This window comes from Beta vulgaris, chromosome 1, assembly GCF_026745355.1.
Source record: "Beta vulgaris subsp. vulgaris cultivar EL10 chromosome 1, EL10.2, whole genome shotgun sequence".
Classification (NCBI taxonomy): Eukaryota; Viridiplantae; Streptophyta; class Magnoliopsida; order Caryophyllales; family Amaranthaceae; genus Beta; species Beta vulgaris.
In genome coordinates, this window is record NC_079202.1 from 33,238,337 (window position 1) to 33,258,810 (window position 20,474).

Sequence of the window (20,474 nt, forward strand, 5' to 3'; positions counted from 1 at the left end):
CAAAAATCGCAGCAATTTATTAAAACATTAATTTTTAAATATATTGTTGCGGTTTTTGTCAGAAACCGCAGCAATATTTTTGGTCAAATGTTAACTTTTTTTCAAACTTTTTTCCATTGAAACAATATTGCTGCGGTTTCTGTCGAGAACCGCAACAATATGGTTGTTTTATATTTTATCTTTTCTTTTAACGTGATATATTGCTGCGTACGGGCAGCAATATCACCGCAGCAATATCACCACAACAATAAGCAATAATTCTACTAGTGTAAGCATCTATCAAAAGTAGAACTATACACACTAAAATCATCCACAAAGACTTCCATAATAGACTTTATGAACTCGGAAAAGATACTCATCAAGCATCGTTGAAAAGTGTCAGGTGCATTACACAAACCAAAGGGCATTCTACAATATGCAAAAGTGCCATAAGGGCAGGTAAATGTTTGCCTTTTCTCGATCATCAGGATGAATGGGAATTTGAAAGAAACATGAATACCTATCCAAAGAAGAAGTATTTATGATAAGCCAACCTTTAAAGCATTTGGTCAATAAAAGGTAGAGGAAAGTGGTCCTTTTTAATGGCCATATTGAGTCTCCTATAGTCTATACACATACACTATCCAGTCACAGTTCTAGTAGGAATTAACACATTCTTTTTATTTTTCCCAACAGTCATACCACCTTTTTGGTACTACTTGTATAAGACAAACCTACTTAGAATCAACAATAGGATAGATAATACCTGCATCAAGTTGTTTCATCACTTATTTATTAACCACTTCCTACATGTTTGGATTTAGTCTCCTTTGTGGTTGAATGCACAACTTATGATCATCCTCAAGGTGTATCCTGTGCAAACAAAAATCGGGGCTTACATCCTTCAAATCATCAATACTGTACCCGATAGCCTTCTTATGATTTTTCAAAACATCCAGACATTGGGTGAGTTGGTTGTCATCAAGTGCAGCACTGACAATTACAGGATTTAACTCATGCTCATCTAAAAATACATACTTCAAGTGAAAGGGGAGAGGTTTAAGTTCAGGTTTCTTTACCTTAGTATTGCACATAGATTGAACTAACCTCTTTACCTTGTGGCATTCACCAAGACCGACCGCTTCGCTTGCTAGAGCCTTCTCAATAGCATCTACTTCATTGCTCCAGATACTGCCATCACCTGTGGAAAAATCAAGACAAAGTACCGCCTCCAATGGATCTCCATATAGAGATTGGGGCATGTTATCATGACAAATCACATCAACCACATCAATACTGTAACATTTTTCCTCTAGCATAGGACTTTTCAAAGTCTGCTCAGATTAAAAGTGACCTCATCATCTCCTACGGATAGTGAAAGCTTACCATTTTTCACATCAATTACTTCACCCGCAGTAAGAGGGAATGGCCTCCCCAAACTAATTGGAATTTGCGTATCTTCTTTCACATCAAACACAATAAAATCAACGGGAATACAAATTTTACTTACCCTAACAAGCACATCCACTAGAATACCTAGGGGTATTTAACAAAACGGTAAGCCATTTGCGGAGTAATATTGGTAACTTTCATACTTCCTATATTTAATTTTGAGGAAACAGATAATGACATAAAACTCATACTAGCACCAAAATCACACAATAATTTATCTATGAATAGTCTACCAATGGGAATAGAGAAACTACCAAGATCTTTAAACTTTGGTGGAGACTTATTTTGTAAAAAGACATTGCATTCCTCAGTAAATGCAACTATCTCCACCTCATTAAAAGCCATTTTTCTGGTCAATATATCTTCATGAATTTTGCATAAGCAAGCACTTGAGTAATTAATGCTGTGAAAAGGACGGTTACCTAAAGATTCTTGATGACTTCCAAAAACTTACCGAATTGTAGGTCCAACTTACTCTTGATTTGACGATTTGGAAAAGGAAGTTTGATAGGAGGAACCCAAAAATCCCCTCTTTCCAACTACCTCGAAATCCCTCCCAGCCAGCCCCGAAATCCCCTCTCCCCTTCCCTTGCCCTAAATCCCCTAGAAACATCCAAAATTTCAGAACAAAAAAGAACTTGTTCAAATTACATTTAGCATAAACACCAGCAACTCCTTTAAATAGATTGTTTGGAGGGGATTGAGGGATCCTAACAATAAAGATCAACATAGCTATTGCAGAAGCTTAAAGTTTAGTGCTTAAAAATAAAAAACAAGGAATTGCGCGAGTAGTGATGCAGTGCTGAAGCTTCGAGAGGAGATAGAAAGGATTAGGGATGTGTCTCCATTAGTAGGGTTTCGAGGAGGAGGTCTGGTGAGTTGGATTAAATATGAGTTATGAGAGAGAAAAATTAAGGACAGAGAAACGAGATGAGAAAGAGAGATGGAGGCTGCAGCGCCACACCTGGTGGCCTCGAGGGTGTTTCATCGGAGTGACGAATGTTGGGTTTTGGGGGGAGGTTCATCAGCACATGTGGGTGAGGAGAAAGAGGGGGTGATGTGAGAAAGAGGGGTTTCATGGAAAGAGAGGGATCTGGGTGGTGGTTTTTGCAGTGGAGAGAGAAAGTGTTGGTGGTGCTCGATGGTGGGGTGATGGGGTGATGTTGAATATGTGGTGGTGAAAAAGAAAAAGAAAAAAAAGTATTTTACCTATTTTAGCAGGTCATTGAACTGGTGGGACCAATTTTGTAAAAAATGATGCATATTTGGGATCTCTCATAAATAATCCTTAGTTGGACTGAAAATGACGGAACGCCCATACTTGGGACTGTTCCTATCAATTTTTCCATTATTATTTCCGTTGCAAATTTCTTAATAAGCCGATAATGCTTTGATGCTGGTTCTCTAAGTTTTATATTAAAAAGATATTTTGAAAAATAGAGAATTGTCGGGGTGTTATACAAACTCTCATTTTCCCTAAAGGACTCTCTAACTACTCTATAGCTTCTAGCGATATTTGACTTTGCCTTATCGACTTCCCAAAGAAGAATCCCCAATGAAAACTCTGAACGTTCAAGACAAATCAACTACATTCCAATCAAGACTCGAGACGCTCAATTCAAGATAAGCTCACCCAAAGTGGGGTCTTCCTACATGGGGTGGTTCCTCCAAATTAAACTCCCGAAAAGTTGTAATTTGCGCACCTCGTTTACGGACGTTGCTAATTTACTAAAAATGATTTTTCAAAATCATTCAATCTATTTATGATCATTATTCCAGCATTCTACATATCCATATCTTCTAGCCATGCAAAACTCTGACCTTACATTGCCATTTCATGTATCCTAGTCTTGCGTAACCCTGACCTTGCATGACGTGTCATTTTCCTTATCTTTGCATAGCCTTAATCCTTGCACAACATTTCCTGCATCCTTAGAGAGTCTAAGTTTGTATTTTATCATTATTATGTGTTTAAACTGAGTTGTTTGCACCTATCTGCTAACATCTTATTATGTAGGTAATCAGATTACTTGTAGTTATTATCTTGTATACCACTAGTAGAAAATGACGATTTGCGTTGCCCTATTTGCGTCACATGAAAGGCAAAACGACGCAATAACGTAATTTGTATCGCATGCAAAGAGGAGTGCGACGCACAACATGGGTACATAAGCACAAGATACGAGCTATATGCGTTGTACGTGTAACACCCCGATAATTCTCGCTTTTCAGAAATACCTTTATAATATAAAAGTAGAGAATTACCCAAGTATTATCGCTCGCGTAAACATATAATTAAAGTTTAACCTTTTATTATAATTAATTAAATATATAAGTATTTAGAAATCAACAAATCTAAATGAGTCTTCTTCAAACAAACTAAATAATTAATGTTCCTACTAATGCGGAAAAATAAAATATACTAGTTACACATATTCTCTCCATTTCAGATTCCCAATGATGCACATCTGCGAACCTGTAATGTCAATGCTTTAATGAATCTGCTCACCAAAATGGATCATCACAGGATCAATAAGGCGAAGTCATGATCACAAACACAAACAAAGCACGTAATCAGCAAAGCTGAGTACTACATACTAATACATAATATTCCTAACATGATACTAAATAATTAACATGCAGGGATAAATAATAGTATGACCATATAACATTTAACTGAACTAAACTCTAAATATCTTTTTAATACTCAAATGGAATAGTTATTGGACCTGAGTTGTCTTATCTACTAATGCCTTCACTAAGAAGACGAAATACGGGAGCTACCCCGTATTCTAGAAATGACCTACAATATCGAGGAACCTTTGCTAACTTGTAACAGGGATGTTGATCAATCCATCTCCCGTGAAAAGCCATGGCTCGCTCACCATGTACCCCAACTCCTTTAAAATTAAGATCTAAATGCAGCAGAAAACCTAATCCGAGCTATTACCATCACACTCATCACGAGTGTGGAGTTCAAAAACCTTGACTTATTAAAACTTTCAGATGGTAATGACTATATTGAAACCTCTAAACTCTAATAAACTATATTAAGTGAATGCTCCTAAACTTTTGAAGAACTAGTTTTGTTTTTAAAATCCTAAAGAAAATTCGGTAGAGTTTCGTTTGTAATACATAACGCCTAAAACTTAATTTAGGACTCGCATTCGATTCATAACATGTATCCTCAAAACCCAACAACCAAAACCAGTCTAGACTTTACAAACTCAAACTTTTTTAATTTCATTACAATTTAACTATTAATTATAATATTACAAAGTTGATCATCCTCGCTGCGATACAAATAGTATAAAGCATACAACAAACTTCCAACATCGAACCTTCTTCGTTATACATTACCTTCATGTACTTGCATATACCAGGCATGTAGTATCAGCCAAACTGGCTGAGTAAGATCTCATACCATAAAGCCAAATATATATGCAGGTAGGATACATTAAACATATCCTACAAATCATTTTCTTTTACAACCACAATGCTAAATAAAAACATTATAAGCATTTTTCTTCATTTCTTTTCCAAACTAAATATTCTTCTATTGTCTTTGCTAAAATAATTTCTTCCAGAATCTTAGAATCATAAATCTATGGAATGTAATGCATTTTCTTCCTTATTGAGCTAGCTAGGCCCTCCGGATAACTATAGACAAAGACCCCTAGTGTGCACACCCTACATAAGGTCAAACCGCAGCAGAAGATCTAAGTCTGAGGTACTGATCATCGTACCCCCCAACTATTCTGTATGTAGCAGTTGATATTAGAGTTGGAAAAGTTGTTTGAAGGACACTGATCAAGAAATAATCTATTTTCGGATCACATCTTGCTCGGGATGATCTTCTTTCGTCCTCAGAACTAGAGGAACTTGAAGAGCTGAAGTTTAATTTGTAAAAGTTCATTGAACAAATTTACCTATGTATTTAGTTTTGGTTTTTTTTGGTGTGAGCATATGGTGAATAAGTATGCTATGGTTATATATTGTAAGCAATGCCATATAAGAAGCAGAACTATAATGTAAAAAGTAGAACAATAATATAAAAAGCTGCATTGAGATGTCAATTCAAATAATAAATTAACTCCAACCATTTTATAGTTCTCAAACCATGTTGTTACTTGTTGTATCATTGCCTTCTCAAATGGCAAACGATTTTCCTTCATAGACAATGTTTGTAGTAGTAACACTCGACCTATACAGAGTCAAGTCTATTGGCAATGAGTGGTATTATTACATAGTACGTCCCAATTGTTGCGATACTATTGCAAGTTTAAGCTTCTAGTTGCCACCTCCATTTGTTGTTTCTTTAGAGCAACCTTCTCTTTTTGGACCTCCAACATTTCCCTTTCTCTTTCAGTATGTCTACTCCTAAACTCTAAATGGAGCCGAAGTCTTTCATTAAATGAATTGAAACACTCAATTATTTCACCAGCCACACCCTTGAGCCTGGACTTTACCTTCTTCTCACCTTCGGGTCGTTTTTTCACTTCACATTCTTCACCACTGGTAGGTGTGTTAGGCATTGAATCACGTCCATCAACTCTCGACCTTTTACTACTACTCCTGCTTCTAGGTGAATCCACAGTTTCTTGTGGAGCTTTGCGACGACCACGTGGATTTTCCAATGACTTCTTAACCGTGGCCATCCATTTAGGAAATATTTTCATCATTATCCAAGCATGTTCAAGAAGGAACCTACCATGTTTCTTATTGTGAAATAAGTGAGCTTCTTGAAGAACATCATAATGGTTTTGACCACTCCTCTTTCTCGTAAGAGCTTCATCATAGAATGCCGCCCACTTTAAAACCGACGGAGTAATCCTACTCCATAGACCTTTCACCATATCCGCATTTCTTAGAGCAATTTATATTAGATTGGCCCTTTTTCCTGCCTCGAAAGCTTCCCTAAATTTTTCCCAGAAGACGCATTTATTTTGATTTGTCCCAACCACCTTATTAAGAGAAGTGTTCATAAATGTTGAGATAAATTTTTCATCTTCTACTAGATCCCAAGTTTGAAGTAGAAACTATATTTCGTCTATATCTAATGTGAAAAAAATGATGATAAAAGACTTAATAAATTCAAAAGAGAAATCAAATAGTAAGATTCGGTTATTGATAGATATATGCAAAGAGCGGGATTTGAGCCCTCGGTACGAATGACTCATACAACCACTAATGGAAAAAACCTTATATGTCACTTTGTATCAGATGCGGTTTTTGTCCCAAACAAAACCCTCCTAAACCTACTTGGATCGAGTCATCAATGCTTCAAGGTGTCAGTAAGGCATGCTCGTGGCTACATGCAAATATGCGTGATATGCCGGATGATACACCTTTGGAGGTTAAGTTGGGTGCCACGGAATTCAACTACCACGAGGAATTGTCGACATGGGTGTCCAAGGATGATGTAAAAGAGTTCCTTTGTGGAGATATGTTGAATGTTTCGTTAATTTAAGCATTCATGAGGTATAACATCGGTACTTATGAAATGTATGAACTTTCTTTGCAATATCTAATAATATATCTATGTTATGTATATGATTGTGATTTGAATTGAACATTACTCCAAGAGTCTCCTTGTGGACGCGGTCAGTTTGGGTGGTTATGTCCAGATTTCGTCCGAGCTGACAACTATTTGCAAAACCAAGCTGAGGTTAAGGAGTGTATTAGGCTATGTCTCCAAAGAGCTCAATGTTCACAATATAAGTTCATATTTTCCCCTTGTTTTGAAGAGTATAGTTCTTAACCTTATCCATTTTTAGCACTTAATAATTATTATACAATACAAGTATGTACTCACATGATTGCTTCGTAACTTGATTTTATGATTTTAGTGCCCATTGGTCGCTTCTTGTGATTTCTCCTACAAACAACACAGTATATCAGTTTGATTATGCAGCTCAACATCCACCACGATCCTTACTCCTCAAATCATGCATAAATAGGTATGTTTATTATTAGCTCCAACACGTTCCACTAATTTCTTCCTTTGTCCGCTTCTGACATGAAATTAAAATATCTACAGCTGCTTGAAGAAGGTTGGGAGAACAGGAAGAGTTCCTCAGTGGAAAGCAATGAAGGTAATTCATATTATTTTTCTACTTCTTTCTTTAATTTTACAATAAACAAACATGTATGTTTCTTACATGATTTTTTTTAATGTAATTCTATAATTAGTGTGCTCAACAACCTGGGAGAACCGAGTGTGGCTACTATGTGTTGAGGTTCATGTTTGATATAGCCTCATGTTGCAAGGAAGTCGGGGATATTGACAAGGTATTATACATGACAACCCATTTTCGCCTTTTTGGACCTTTTTTGGCCTTTGAAGTTCAATTTACATATTTTTCCATATTTAGACACAAGGACATATATAGTACTAATAGTAACATATATAACCATTAGAGTCAAGAACCACCATTTCTCATGCTTTGAAACCCAATTTGGGTAAATGAAGGTCATTTGGGGCCGATTTTAGACTTTCATGTTCGTTTTCCATATATTCTCACATTTATCCACATGTTAAGACATATATAGTACTAATAGCTACATATATAACCATTAGAGTCAAGAAAAACCATTTCTCATGCTTTGAAACCCAATTTGGGTAAATGAAGGTCATTTCGGGCCGATTTTAGACTTTCATGTTCATTTTCCTTCAATTCTCATATTTAGCCACATGTTAAGACATATATAGTACTAATAGCTACATATATAACCATTAGAGTCAAGAAAAACAATTTTTCATGCTTTGAAACCCAATTTGGGTAAATGAAGGTTCATTTAGGGTTGATTTTAGACTTTCATGTTCATTTTCCTTAAATTCTCATATTTAGCCACATGTTAAGACATATATAGTAATAATAGCTACATATATAACCATTAGAGTCAAGAAAAACCATTTCTTATGCTTTGAAACCCAATTTGGGTAAATGAAGGTCATTTCGGGTCAATATTTGACTTCTTAGCTCAACTTTAATTTCTTTAACCTCCCGTACTTAGTCCCATTATTGACTTCTTATGTGTGTTTCGTTATGAATGTTTTTAAAAGGTGTTCATCAAGGGTAAGCCAAGGAAGGATTCTTTCACCACCTCCGAGATAAACGAGGTTCGGGATTTGCTAGCATGCTACCTTACCGACACCTGCATGTGAGGATGATGTCGCAGCTTTGAGCTATTTTGTTAGGATTATGTTACTAGCTACACTCACTTCATATGTTAATTTTTGATTTTAGTACTTATTTTTAACTTCATTTATAGTACATTATGAATATTATATTATATATAATAATACCATTTTGAGTACTTTATACGACATGTGCGTGAGATATTTTCTAATTAAGCAGGTTTATATATATATTATATTATATATAATATATATATATATATATATATATATATATATATATATATATATATATATATATATATATATATATATATATATATATATAGGAAAATTTGCACAAAACCACCTTAAGTTTTTACTTATTTAGAAACTCCCACCTTTATGAATTTTTTTCCTAAATTTCCACCTAAACTTTACAAAACCTTTATAAACTCCCACCACTTAACGGATTTTGCCAAACTCCGTTATGGTGGGACCCACATTAGTTATTTCTTTTGCTTTACCCTCCAAACAACTCACTTTCCCCTTCTTATATAAGAAAAATTCCCTTTTCACCCTTTGATCCTTCACCCACATCTTATCAGAAGGAGGTATGTCCCCTTTGTTGCTTGTGTTGGAGGGAAATTCTCTTATATAAGAAGCGGGAAGTGAGTTGTTTGGAAGGAAAAATAAAAGAAATAACTGACGTGGGTCCCACCACTAACGGAGTTTGGCAAAATGCATTAACTGGTGGGAGTTTATAAATTTTTTTAAAAGTTTAGGTGGAAATTTAAGAAAAAAAACATAAAGGTGGGAGTTTCTAAATAAGTGAAAACTTATGGTGGTTTTGTGCAAATTTTCCATATATATACTCTATTTATATATTAAAAACCTAATGCGATTCTGGAGAAAACCGCATCAGATTGTACACCTAGAGATCCAAAACCTTGGTGCCAAGACCATAATTTGATGCAGTTTTTTGGGAAAACCGCATCAGATTTTAATCTAATCTGATTCGATTTTCCTTTAAAACCGCATCAGATTATCCAATTCTGAGGCGATTTTGGACCGCATCAAAATGATTTACACACCTGCTGCGAGCCCACCTGTTGCGGACTAAAACCGCATCCGAAAGCCCACATTTGACCGCATCCCCTTGGGTTTTTTCCACTAGTGAACGGATTCTGAAACCACCACAATTTGTTTCTGGAGGTGGGATTTGTGATTGATGGGTGGTGGTTGTGGGGGAGGTGGTGGCTGAGAGACAGAAGGTGATAGTACTAACCGTGATAAGGATTGAGTTGGCTAAACAAACTCTTAATAATCATCATCATTTTCTTGGTATTGACCACCTTCATGATCAACATCGACCACATGGTTTTGAGATGGCTCATCTAGGTTTTGAAAAATCCGTAATCATAATAAGATTGATGATATGGAATGTTAACATTTTGATATGGATCTTCAAGGTTAAGGTTATCATATTGAGCAGAATAATTCTGAGAATTTTAACCCATTTCATTCGTTTTTATTTGAGATGGGGGCGATAATTTGAGTTAATTTAAGAGGTATTTAGGCGATTTTTTTGTATAGGTATTTGGTTTTTTCAGTGGTTTTGGTTTTGATTTTTTTAATTATTAGGGTTATTGTAGAGATCTTTAAACAAAGATCAATGGAAGAGTTATGAAATAAAATAGAACAAATCGAAGAAATTAGTGAAGATCGAGAAAATTAGGTGTGTCAAATATGTTGCAAGATACGTCTTTATTTGTAGAGCTCCATAAAATTGACTCGGTATTTTTTTTACTTTGCATTTTTTAAAAATAAACGTTGCAAATTAATAATGGTTATATCCTGATGCAAGTCCAAGGTCTAGAAGAAACTCCTATGCATTAGTGTTGATACTTATATTTCCAACAGCCATAACTCGGTCAATTTGGCTCATTTCGTGGACTTTAATAGGTCCATCAATAAGTTCACATTCTGAACTTACGGAAACAGTGGTCAAACACTTAATTTGGACACGTTTTAGGTTGAATTCAAGTGTTGCATTACATAGGATGTCGATTAAAGACCCAAGGAGCTGCTGCTTGAAGTTGGACGTGTTGAGCTTCTTTTGTGGGTGTTTTTATTATTTAACTTGGATGGTGGATTAAGGCGTGCATCACATTTTGAAGAGCCCAAGTTCTGTTTGGGTTTCAAGCATGATTGTAAAGGAAGTCCAAGTTCTATTTGGATTCCTATTTAATCTATTTGTTTTTCTTTGTTTTGAGTTGTAATAAATCATGAGCTTACTCATCAAGTAAAGCTCATGTAAGGCGTGTGGTTTGTTGATTATTAGGGAAGTCTAAGCATCATATTAGGGTGAAGAAATGCTGCTGTAACCTCATTGTAACAGTCCTAATAAAGTGGAGTTACTTGGGGCGTAAATCAAGGAGCATTTGGAGCTCCTAAAACCGTAGCTTAGGATTGATTGCTAGATGTTTTTTGTGTGTTTGTTACTTCATTTGGCTATATAAGGAGAGCTTAAGCTATGAGAAGATCAGATTTGAGTTTGATAAAAAAACCTTTGTGTTTATAGTTTTTACTTTGAGTTTGTCTCAAGTATTGCTAACCTTTATTACTTTGAGTGAGTCTTGAGTGATAAGCCTAGGAAAGATTGAGTGAGTCTTATCTCTGACCTAGAACCCCAAAACATTGAGTGTGTTCTTGTGTTTTGGTACTATTACTTGTTTCGAGTGATTTCTTGTCAAAGTGAGTGTTCTATTGTTCGTAAGTTTAGAATCATCATCCAATCCTTTGGAGGGTGCTTTTAGATTTACATCATATCCCCCCCCCCCCAATCAATGTGTGGCAAGTGGTGTGTTGGAATGGGTGTGTGTCAGTTGCAGTGCATTATTTTTTGCTCTCCCTCTAGTCAAAACGCGTCGTTTTGAATGGAGCGAGAGCAATAAAAATTTTAATCGACACATCAGGCAGTGGCTGGGTGCCCACCTACGTCTGATCGTCAATTCACTAGGCTCAATCCTCTAAATTTTTCTACTTATTGCACAATCTTATTTCTACTCATGGTTAAAGGCCCAAAAATTAAGGTTGTCTTCACAATCTTCTTTTTTCTACTCATGATTAACCATGCTCTTAGTACAAAAGGAGAGAAAATGGAATTGACTATCAGATTTAATACCTTTTTGGTGTAGATCTTATATTACAAACATCGAAAGAATCAATCATAAAGCCTTGAAAAAGCAATAAACTTAAAAAAGAAAGAATGAAGCTTCTTGTTTAGTATATTTGAATGTGTTTGTGGAAAATATTAGAGTTTTATAATGTTGAACATGTATTGAAAATATGTTGTTTTTTTTTTGTTGAAATTTATGTTAAAAATCTGTGAGAAATGCTCGAGTATTCACAAGGAAAAGAGAAATTAGGGTTCGAGAAAATCCGCAGTGAAGAAAAATAGAGCTTGTGCCCTACGCGCGGCGACTATATGTGATGCACACGGTTCTCATAAACGCGACGTCGTTTGTTAGATTCTGATTTTGCAAACTATCTTTGGTTTGCACGTGCACATAGTCTTGCATCTGACTCGGACTCTTTGCATTTTGTGCACCCAACTGGCTTTTGCTAGATTTCCATTTTATCTTTAAATAGTTGCTTTAAATTATATATTATTAACCATTACCAAACAATAACGAATTAAAACAATTAAATTCGATTTTGAGAAAATCATTTAATGAAAGATATATTTGGGAATTCAATTAATTATTATGAATTATTAATTGGGTATTCTTTTTTAATGGGGTTCAAAACATATTCTCGAACTCAAAAAGATTTTGGTTAGGACTTTCGATTGCTCTTTATCCGTTCAGACTTATCCAGACAACGATATCTTCATCATTATCCCACGCTAGAAAGGGAAACAAATTTATATGTCTTATGTCTATATCCCTTGTTAAGACTTAACCTTGAATTTTTCAAGTTCATTTTCTGTAGTTGATCATAATTTGAGAAGAATTATGGTTTTTCATTTGGGTTGTTATATTTTCATAGTTTGTATTGGTGGAGGCATGACTTAACTGTGTAATGCTTTGTTGACTTTTACAGTGGTGAAATTAGAAAAAACCGTGAAAAATCTTATTCAAACTAGGCTTATATGTTTTCATTATGTGACAAAAAAAAATGTGTGCATTATATTAGAATTGATGTCTAATACGTGATTTATTAGTATCTTTGGCTTTCTCTTTGTGAGTTGCAGGGACTTTTTTGTTGTTGTCGCCAACAATGGAGGAACTGATGATGTGTTTACTTAAGTGAAGAAGATCAGTAGAACAACAACAGAAGGTCATATAAATCGTATGGTGAGCCATTAGAAACTTATTTACAACCATGATTATTTTGCATTAACTTCATTATGTTTAAAATATAATACAATATTAAAGAATCTTTTACAAAATAATTGGAACTCTATATAACTTAAGTATATTTCATGTCTTCATTTAGATAGATTGCACCGACGAAGCCATAGATGATATCAATAACCTTCGATATCTTTATTCATATTTATATACTCCCTCCGTCCCATAATATAGTGCTTGATTCCATTTTTTCACGGGAATTAAGGTAAATAGAATCTAAGAGGAAAGTAAAGACTTTTTATTATTAAAATAAATGTTTTGTGGAAAAAGGTGATTTTAGGAGAGAGAATGGAGAATAATTGGTGAAAGAACAATAAATGTAAACCCTTGGGTTGAATAAACAAAGCAAATAAATGATGGTGACACGGTTTTTCTAGGCAAATCACGAAAAAATATGAAATTAAATATAGAACCAAGCACTATATTTTGGGACACCCAAAATGGAAATGAAGCACTATATTATGGGACGGAGGGAGTATTAAATAACCAAGGATGTCTTGGCCTAGTGGTTAAGATTGAGGTGCTGTGAACGATAGGTCACAGGTTTGAATCCCCCTTTCCTTCTTTGTACTTTGTACTGCCTTCGTGGCTCATATGAATCAAAAAAAGATATATTTATATATTAAATAAATGTAATAAAGAGAGAATATGTACACTTATTTTAACTCCACATGACGTAGCTCATAAAGGACAATAATAGAATGTACCCTGAAAATTGGTTGGACTCTAATTAGTTATGATCATTTTCAAGATTACATTAAACTTTTTAGTTGCAAGGCCAACGATGTTCTCGGACTTCCTTTTCTTCATCTCAAAGCAGAAAAATAAGGATAGCTACAACCACTAATCTAGTTTAACTTGTCAAAAATCATGTTGATTTGTAACAGAATGAAAACTTACTTGCCAAATTTAGTCATCTCCTACAATTCACTTGTTCTGCATCAAGGAAACAAATTACAATTAAAACATACAACTTAAAACCAAAGTCATTTTGCTCCACTCCAACATATAAAGAATTGATGATGACATTTGAATCAAACATCTAGTAAATCTGTAAGTTGAACATCAAACTTTATCATTGTCTTTTTCGAATTCACTAACATAATCTCTCATAGTGTCATCTTGATTCAAATACTTTAACTCTAATAGTTTAGCATAAATTTTACAACTTATGTTGGAGCATTAATTTTTGAAAAAAGAGTTTGAAATTCTTGTTAAAATTAGCTTTATCCCATTAGGGGTGTGATACAAAACTATCATTAATAATATTATTATTTTTTATTATCTTAGAGTTGGAAAGTTTGTATCAATAGACAAACTTTATAAAAGTATGAGAAGAGATAATTATTATGGTAACTAATATAATGTAATATTAAATAGTTCGGAATGAATTTTATTCATCTATAAATTTTGTGAAAGAAAGGTTTCTCTTATAATTACTGTTACAAACTTGATCTTTCATTTAGAGTTTAATAAAAAAAAAATAATATACTTTAATAATCTTTTTAATAAGAGATTATGATACTGAATTTAGAGTTGTGAAACTCTAATAACCTAGGAAATCTTTACATGAATTTTGATATTATAGATTCCATCATGTTAATAGACATTTTTAAAATTTTACAGAAACCTAACTTCCTTGTCACAATTAGAATGTTGATCTTCATGTTAAATGATTATAATTGTTAACTCCTAAGTCTGATCTATCTATACATCATGCTTATTATTTTTAATGATCGTTAATGTATTGTACATATTTTGCTTTTGTTTTATTTAAATTGTAATTTTGATGAAGCCAATGTTGTAATGCTCAAGTAAAATCAATAAAAATAACATAGCAAATATTTGGATATAATATGTAAGGAACGGAGTTTAAAGATCATTCAATCCAAAAGGAAAGTCAAGAGCTACTCCAAACTATTTGTGAAAGTGAGAATCCTCCGTGAATCCAGATCTTCTTAGAGTCCACAACATCTCCAAAGATGGAAGGAAATATAAAATCAGCCAATATAAGTCTACCAAGAGGTAAAAAAGTTAATGAGAATAAAGTGTTGGTATTCGATTGTTGGAGTCTCCAAAAGACGCCACCAAAGATAATTTTGGTATTTTCATACATGTCTCTTTCATTTGGTACTCAAGTAACACCATTTCAATACCAATCGTACTCATGTAGCTATTACAATTTCAAATGTAATTGAAAGAGATATATGTACCAATTGAAAGAGACACATATACTAAAATACCTTGATGGGGTCTTTTTGGAACTCTCACTAGTGAACATCCCCATTCTATAGAGAAGGGGGTCTCAACTCTCAATGATAATAAATGTGTGTATATGTAACTTTTTTTTATGGTAATACATGTAAGAGTTTCTTTTATAACTTAAAATGAGTAATATTTTTTATGCAGATGGAGTAGATGGGAAAGAAAAATGTGACGATCTATTAGATAGAGATAGTACATATCCCCTTGATCATAACGATCCCAACTACATGAATGAGGTAACTAATTTAGTTCATTCGAAATACATTTTTCCATTTCTTGACTCTTTGTTTGGAAAAAAGGAGTACTAGAAAAGAATAAGAAACCCGATAAGGAGATGAGGGAAATTAAGAGAACAAAGGTATAAATTCTTGAATCTTGTGTGAACAAATCTAGAGACATACCCAACTTTGGCCAGTCTTCTTAAACATATTCAAACTTAAGAGGTGTCTCAAAAAGATCAAAATCTTAAGGTTTTAATATTTACGGTTCTTTCACCAAATACCTATGAATTTTCACGAAATTCATCGGGTACCCTCGCATTTTTCGAAATAAACCTAATACCCCTCAGTTGCAACATAATACACCCAAATGCCCTTAATGACTAACGGTGTTCACTGTCGTTAGTCATTAACTCTAATTATCTGATTTTAACCCTAAATAACCTTAATTCTAATCCTAACCCTAATCCTAAAAACTAACCAGAACCTTAACCCTAAAACTAACCTTAACCCCTAAACCTAAACCCTAACTCTAACCCTCCCACCATCCCCTCCCCAACAACTTCCTCCACCCTCTCACGGTTCACCCTTCCTCCCCCACCCTCCCGCAGCTCGCCCCCACCCCCATCGAGCCTCCCGCAGCTCCCCCACCCCCATCGAGTTTCCCCCACCCTTGTTGAATCCCCCATCCCCGTCGAATTTTATATTTAATTTTTTACTCCCTCTGGTCCTTTAATAGTTTGAACCCTCTGCTTATAGTTTGGGCACTTTTATTTTATGTTTGTCTCAAGTTAGGTTGAACACTTTCATGTATGACGTGGTCTTGGTATTACTAAATTATTTCATTTACAATCCTTTGGCCCAAACTTTACCTTTATTAGTAAAAAGGTACCCAACTTTCCCTCTTCGATCTCCAATATAAAAGTACCCCATCAACGCGTATCACATCTAATTTTTTAATAAAATAACATTTAATAGCCATACTACAAATCAACTTTAAACTACATATCCCTAACAAGTGTGCAGATCTTTATGGGACGGATGGAGTATTATATTGAATTATCTTTAAATAAAACAATGAAAGAAAAAGCTAACACTCCCATGGTTTACTTAATTTACATTTATATCAGTTGAAGTATTTAAACTAATTCAAAAATTCAATAAATATAATTGTCATTAAAATGGGTATCTTCTAAGAATATACCCTCTAGAATGATAATTATATAGAGTTTAGATATACTTAATACTTCTTTCACTTCAAAATACCTTTTCTACTGCGGCCTTAATTTGCACTATCTATGCGTGGTTGGACTACTCTTAATGTATAATCTTGATATAAAAGATATTATAATTTTCACTAATACATAATCAACATGTTTATTTAATAAGTATCAAAGTCAAAGTGTCACAAGTATTTTAAAATGGAAGAATTTCAAGAAAACTAGTCATAGATGAAATCATTCCAATGGAAATTTTTTATTACTACCTATGTATACAAATAACAATATTGTTGTTAGTTCTCCTAACAAAAAAAAAAAAAAACAATATTGTTTGTTGTGTAACCAATTCTCTTTTTGGAAAAAAAAAACAAAATTTGTGCCAAAGTTATAAGGTTAAAATATATGTTTAGAATGTGCTTTCACAATATTATCAATTTTGCACTAATGATGTAGTGATAGAATATAATGGTTGACATATTAACACATCTAAACACGCATCATCATATGTGAATTTTATTATAGGGTTTTTCTACGTAGTGCCCCTGTGTTTTTCGAAATTCTACGTTGTACCCAGCTTTTTTGAACTCTTCACATTGTACCCCTAAACTTTCTAAACGTCACACAAAGTACCCTTACTAATAGAAAATCCTACTCCAAACCTCACTTAGTTTTCAATTTATCAGATCATATCCCAAACCTCAATCAACTAACAAGGCTAAAACATCCTACTCTACCCCCACAAGGTAAGAAAGTCCCAAAATCTATTGTTTGATATCGTGTATAAGGGTATTGTGAGTAACGTTAAGAAATCTTAGGGGTACAACATGGAAATTTTAAAAACGTCGAGTACAACATAGAATTTCGTAAAATACAAGGGTACTATGTAGAAAAACCCTTTATTATAAGACGAAGGAAATTATAAGGTTAAACCATTCTTCTCTTTTAGTTTTGGTTATGTGATATGGAATGCGATCTTATTGCAGGAAAATGAAGTATTAACCCCAAGAACAAGAAGCATAGCAATGGAGGAATATAGGAAAAAAGCAATTGTGATCATAGAAGAATACTTCACAAATGATGATGTTATCTCGACTGCAAACGAATTAAGAGAGCTTGGGATGCCTAACTATGATTATTATTTTGTTAAAAAACTTGTGTCAATAGCCATGGATAGACATGACAAAGAGAAAGAAATGGCTGCAGTGTTACTATCTTCACTCTATGCAGATGTGATAAGCTCTGCACAAGTTTATAAGGGGTTTTCGAAATTGGTCGAATGCGCAGATGATTTGGTTGTGGATATACCAAATGCTGTAGATATACTAGCTATATTCATTGCAAGAGCTATAGTAGATGATATTCTCCCACCTATTTTTCTGAAAAAGCAAAAAACTATATTGCCAAAAGAGTCCAAAGGAGTTGAAGTGATCAAAAGAACAGAGAAAGGTTATCTGTATGTGCCTTATCATGCAGAGATAATAGAAAACAAATGGGGAGGAAGCAAGAATAATTCAGTTGAAGGTGTGAAAACAAAGATTAACAACTTGCTGACAGAATTTGTTGTAAGTGGTGATAAGAAAGAGGCTTGTATGTGTATAAAAGATTTGAATGTTCCATATTTTCACCATGAAATCATGAAGCGCGCATTGATAATTGCGATGGAGAGAAGAAAAGTTGAAGATAGGATCTTGCAATTGCTAAAAATGGCTGCAGAAGAAGGTCTAATCAATTCAAGTCAAATAACAAAAGGATTTAATCGAATGATCGATACCATCGATGATCTATCACTGGACATACCAGATGCAAGACAAATTCTTCAGTCCATAATCTCAAAATGTGCTTCTGAAGGATGGTTATCAGCTTCTTCTTTAAAGTCATTTTCAGTAGAGCCAAAAATTAAATCACTAGAAGAAGGAGTTGCAAGATCTTTCAAGATGAAGGCTCAAGCTATCATTCATGAGTATTTTTCATCACGCGATACAATAGAAGTATATAATTGTCTAGAATCAGAGAATTGCACTTCGTCTTCTCAGTTGAATGCCATTTTTGTAAAGAGATTGGTGAATTTAGCAATGGATCGCAAAAATAAGGAGAAAGAAATGGCATCTGTTCTCCTTTCATCCTTATGTCTACCAGCTGATGATGTCGCTAATGGATTTATAATGCTAATAGAATCAGCTGATGATATTGCCTTGGATAATCCAGTAATTGTCGAGGACCTAGTAAAATTTCTAGCTAGAGCAATAGTTGATGAAGTGATCGCGCCTTCTCACTTAGAGGACATAGGTAACCAATTCACACGGTGTGATTCAAAAGGACATAAGATCATCCAAATGACTAACTCACTTCTCAAAGCTCGTCTTTCAGGGGAGCGTATATTGAGGTGTTGGGGTGGAGAGGGAAGTCGAGGAAATGGATGGACCGTCGATGATGTTAAGGACAAGATTGGGAAACTTTTAGAAGAGTATGAATGTGGAGGGGATATAAGGGAAGCATGTAGGTGCATAAAGGAGTTAGGAGTGCCTTTTTTTCATCATGAAGTTGTGAAAAAAGCATTAGTGATAGTAGTGGAAAAGAGAAATGAAAGATTGTGGAAATTGCTACAAGAGTGTTTTACCTCTGGACTTATAACTATGAATCAAATGGCAAAGGGCTTTGCAAGAGTAGAAGAATGCCTTGATGACTTAGCTTTAGATGTGCCAGATGCTAAGCAACAATTTACATCTTCTGTTCAGAAGGCTAAGAGTTCAGGTTGGTTGGATGCTTTATCTTTTCCAAACAAACCTAAGGATCATGTAGTCAAGAACAATGATTTTTGTTCATAAAAAATACTTTCAATTCATTTGTTATACATTTTGTTAAGTAGATCCATCAACAGACAAGTAGACAATTAACCACTAAGTAAATAGGAATCACTCCTTTATAAAAGTAAGGAATATATAGTTAGTTGTTATGTTGCATTAATCTGCTACCATTCTTGAAGTTATTTATATATAAAAAAGTTTCATGCTTGAAAGCATAACTAACTTCTTTATTTTCTTTGATTATTGCAATCTTGAAATAAGAAATTAACTACATTACTAACTTAAGAATGCGCGTTTGAGGCCTTTAATATAGTTATGTGTATAATGACATGTATAGCTTCATAATTTTGTAAACCTTTGCATGATTTCATCTAGTTTGAGCTAACATCTATTATGATGGTTATTCTTATTTCATTTAAACAAACTCCTTATAAAATCTAACATAAAATGTTTACCTCCACTTTTGTTATACATAAAATAAGATAGCAGGATCATATTTGATGATAATGCTTTCAAAATCTAATGGAGATTTCTAACTACCACTTATCTATTTTGCGTCCTCGTTTTAGAAACCATACATTAAATAATATTACTTCGTGTAGAGCTATGATAGGCATCTATCTGATCGAACATGATTAATACCAATCTATAAGTAAAATGGTGTTGTGGATGTCAACTAGCTTAGTGAAATTGATTTCTTCTTCAAGAAGGTATGGTTGGCCTCTTTTTTCATCATCTTGTGGTCTACATGAAAGGAACGGAATGCTCGAATTTTTAGTGGCACTACTAGTACTCCATCCTAGATTCGTGATTTAATTTTATTGAGACTAGGTTGGTGGATAAAGGGGTGGGGAGATAAATTCACATACACACCTGAGCAAATCCTTCGCTATCCTCCATGCTTGCGATGGAACTCAAAGCAAACTCTGTTAGGCCCTCGTCATGGTAATAGAACATCAAGTGTTTGGAGCCCACCCCCCTCCTCATGTATGAAATGG

At 34.3% G+C, this 20,474-nt stretch overlaps 2 protein-coding genes across 2 annotated transcripts; one reads left to right on the forward strand and one right to left on the reverse strand.

Annotated features, from left to right (window-relative positions):
• Positions 1 to 5,702: 5,702 nt before the first annotated feature.
• On the reverse strand, positions 5,703 to 6,287 carry LOC104898156 (uncharacterized). Its single transcript, XM_010685189.1, has one exon. It carries the CDS (start codon positions 6,285 to 6,287, stop codon positions 5,703 to 5,705), a length of 585 nt encoding a protein of 194 aa, XP_010683491.1.
• Positions 6,288 to 6,754: 467 nt separating this feature from the next.
• Positions 6,755 to 19,497, forward strand: LOC104898145 (MA3 DOMAIN-CONTAINING TRANSLATION REGULATORY FACTOR 2). The gene is made up of 4 exons (XM_048635799.1): positions 6,755 to 6,891; positions 7,472 to 7,526; positions 7,624 to 7,722; positions 17,656 to 19,497. The coding sequence occupies exons 1-4, from the start codon at positions 6,755 to 6,757 to the stop codon at positions 19,495 to 19,497; spliced, it is 2,133 nt and encodes a 710-aa protein (XP_048491756.1).
• The last annotated feature ends 977 nt before the right edge of the window (positions 19,498 to 20,474 follow it).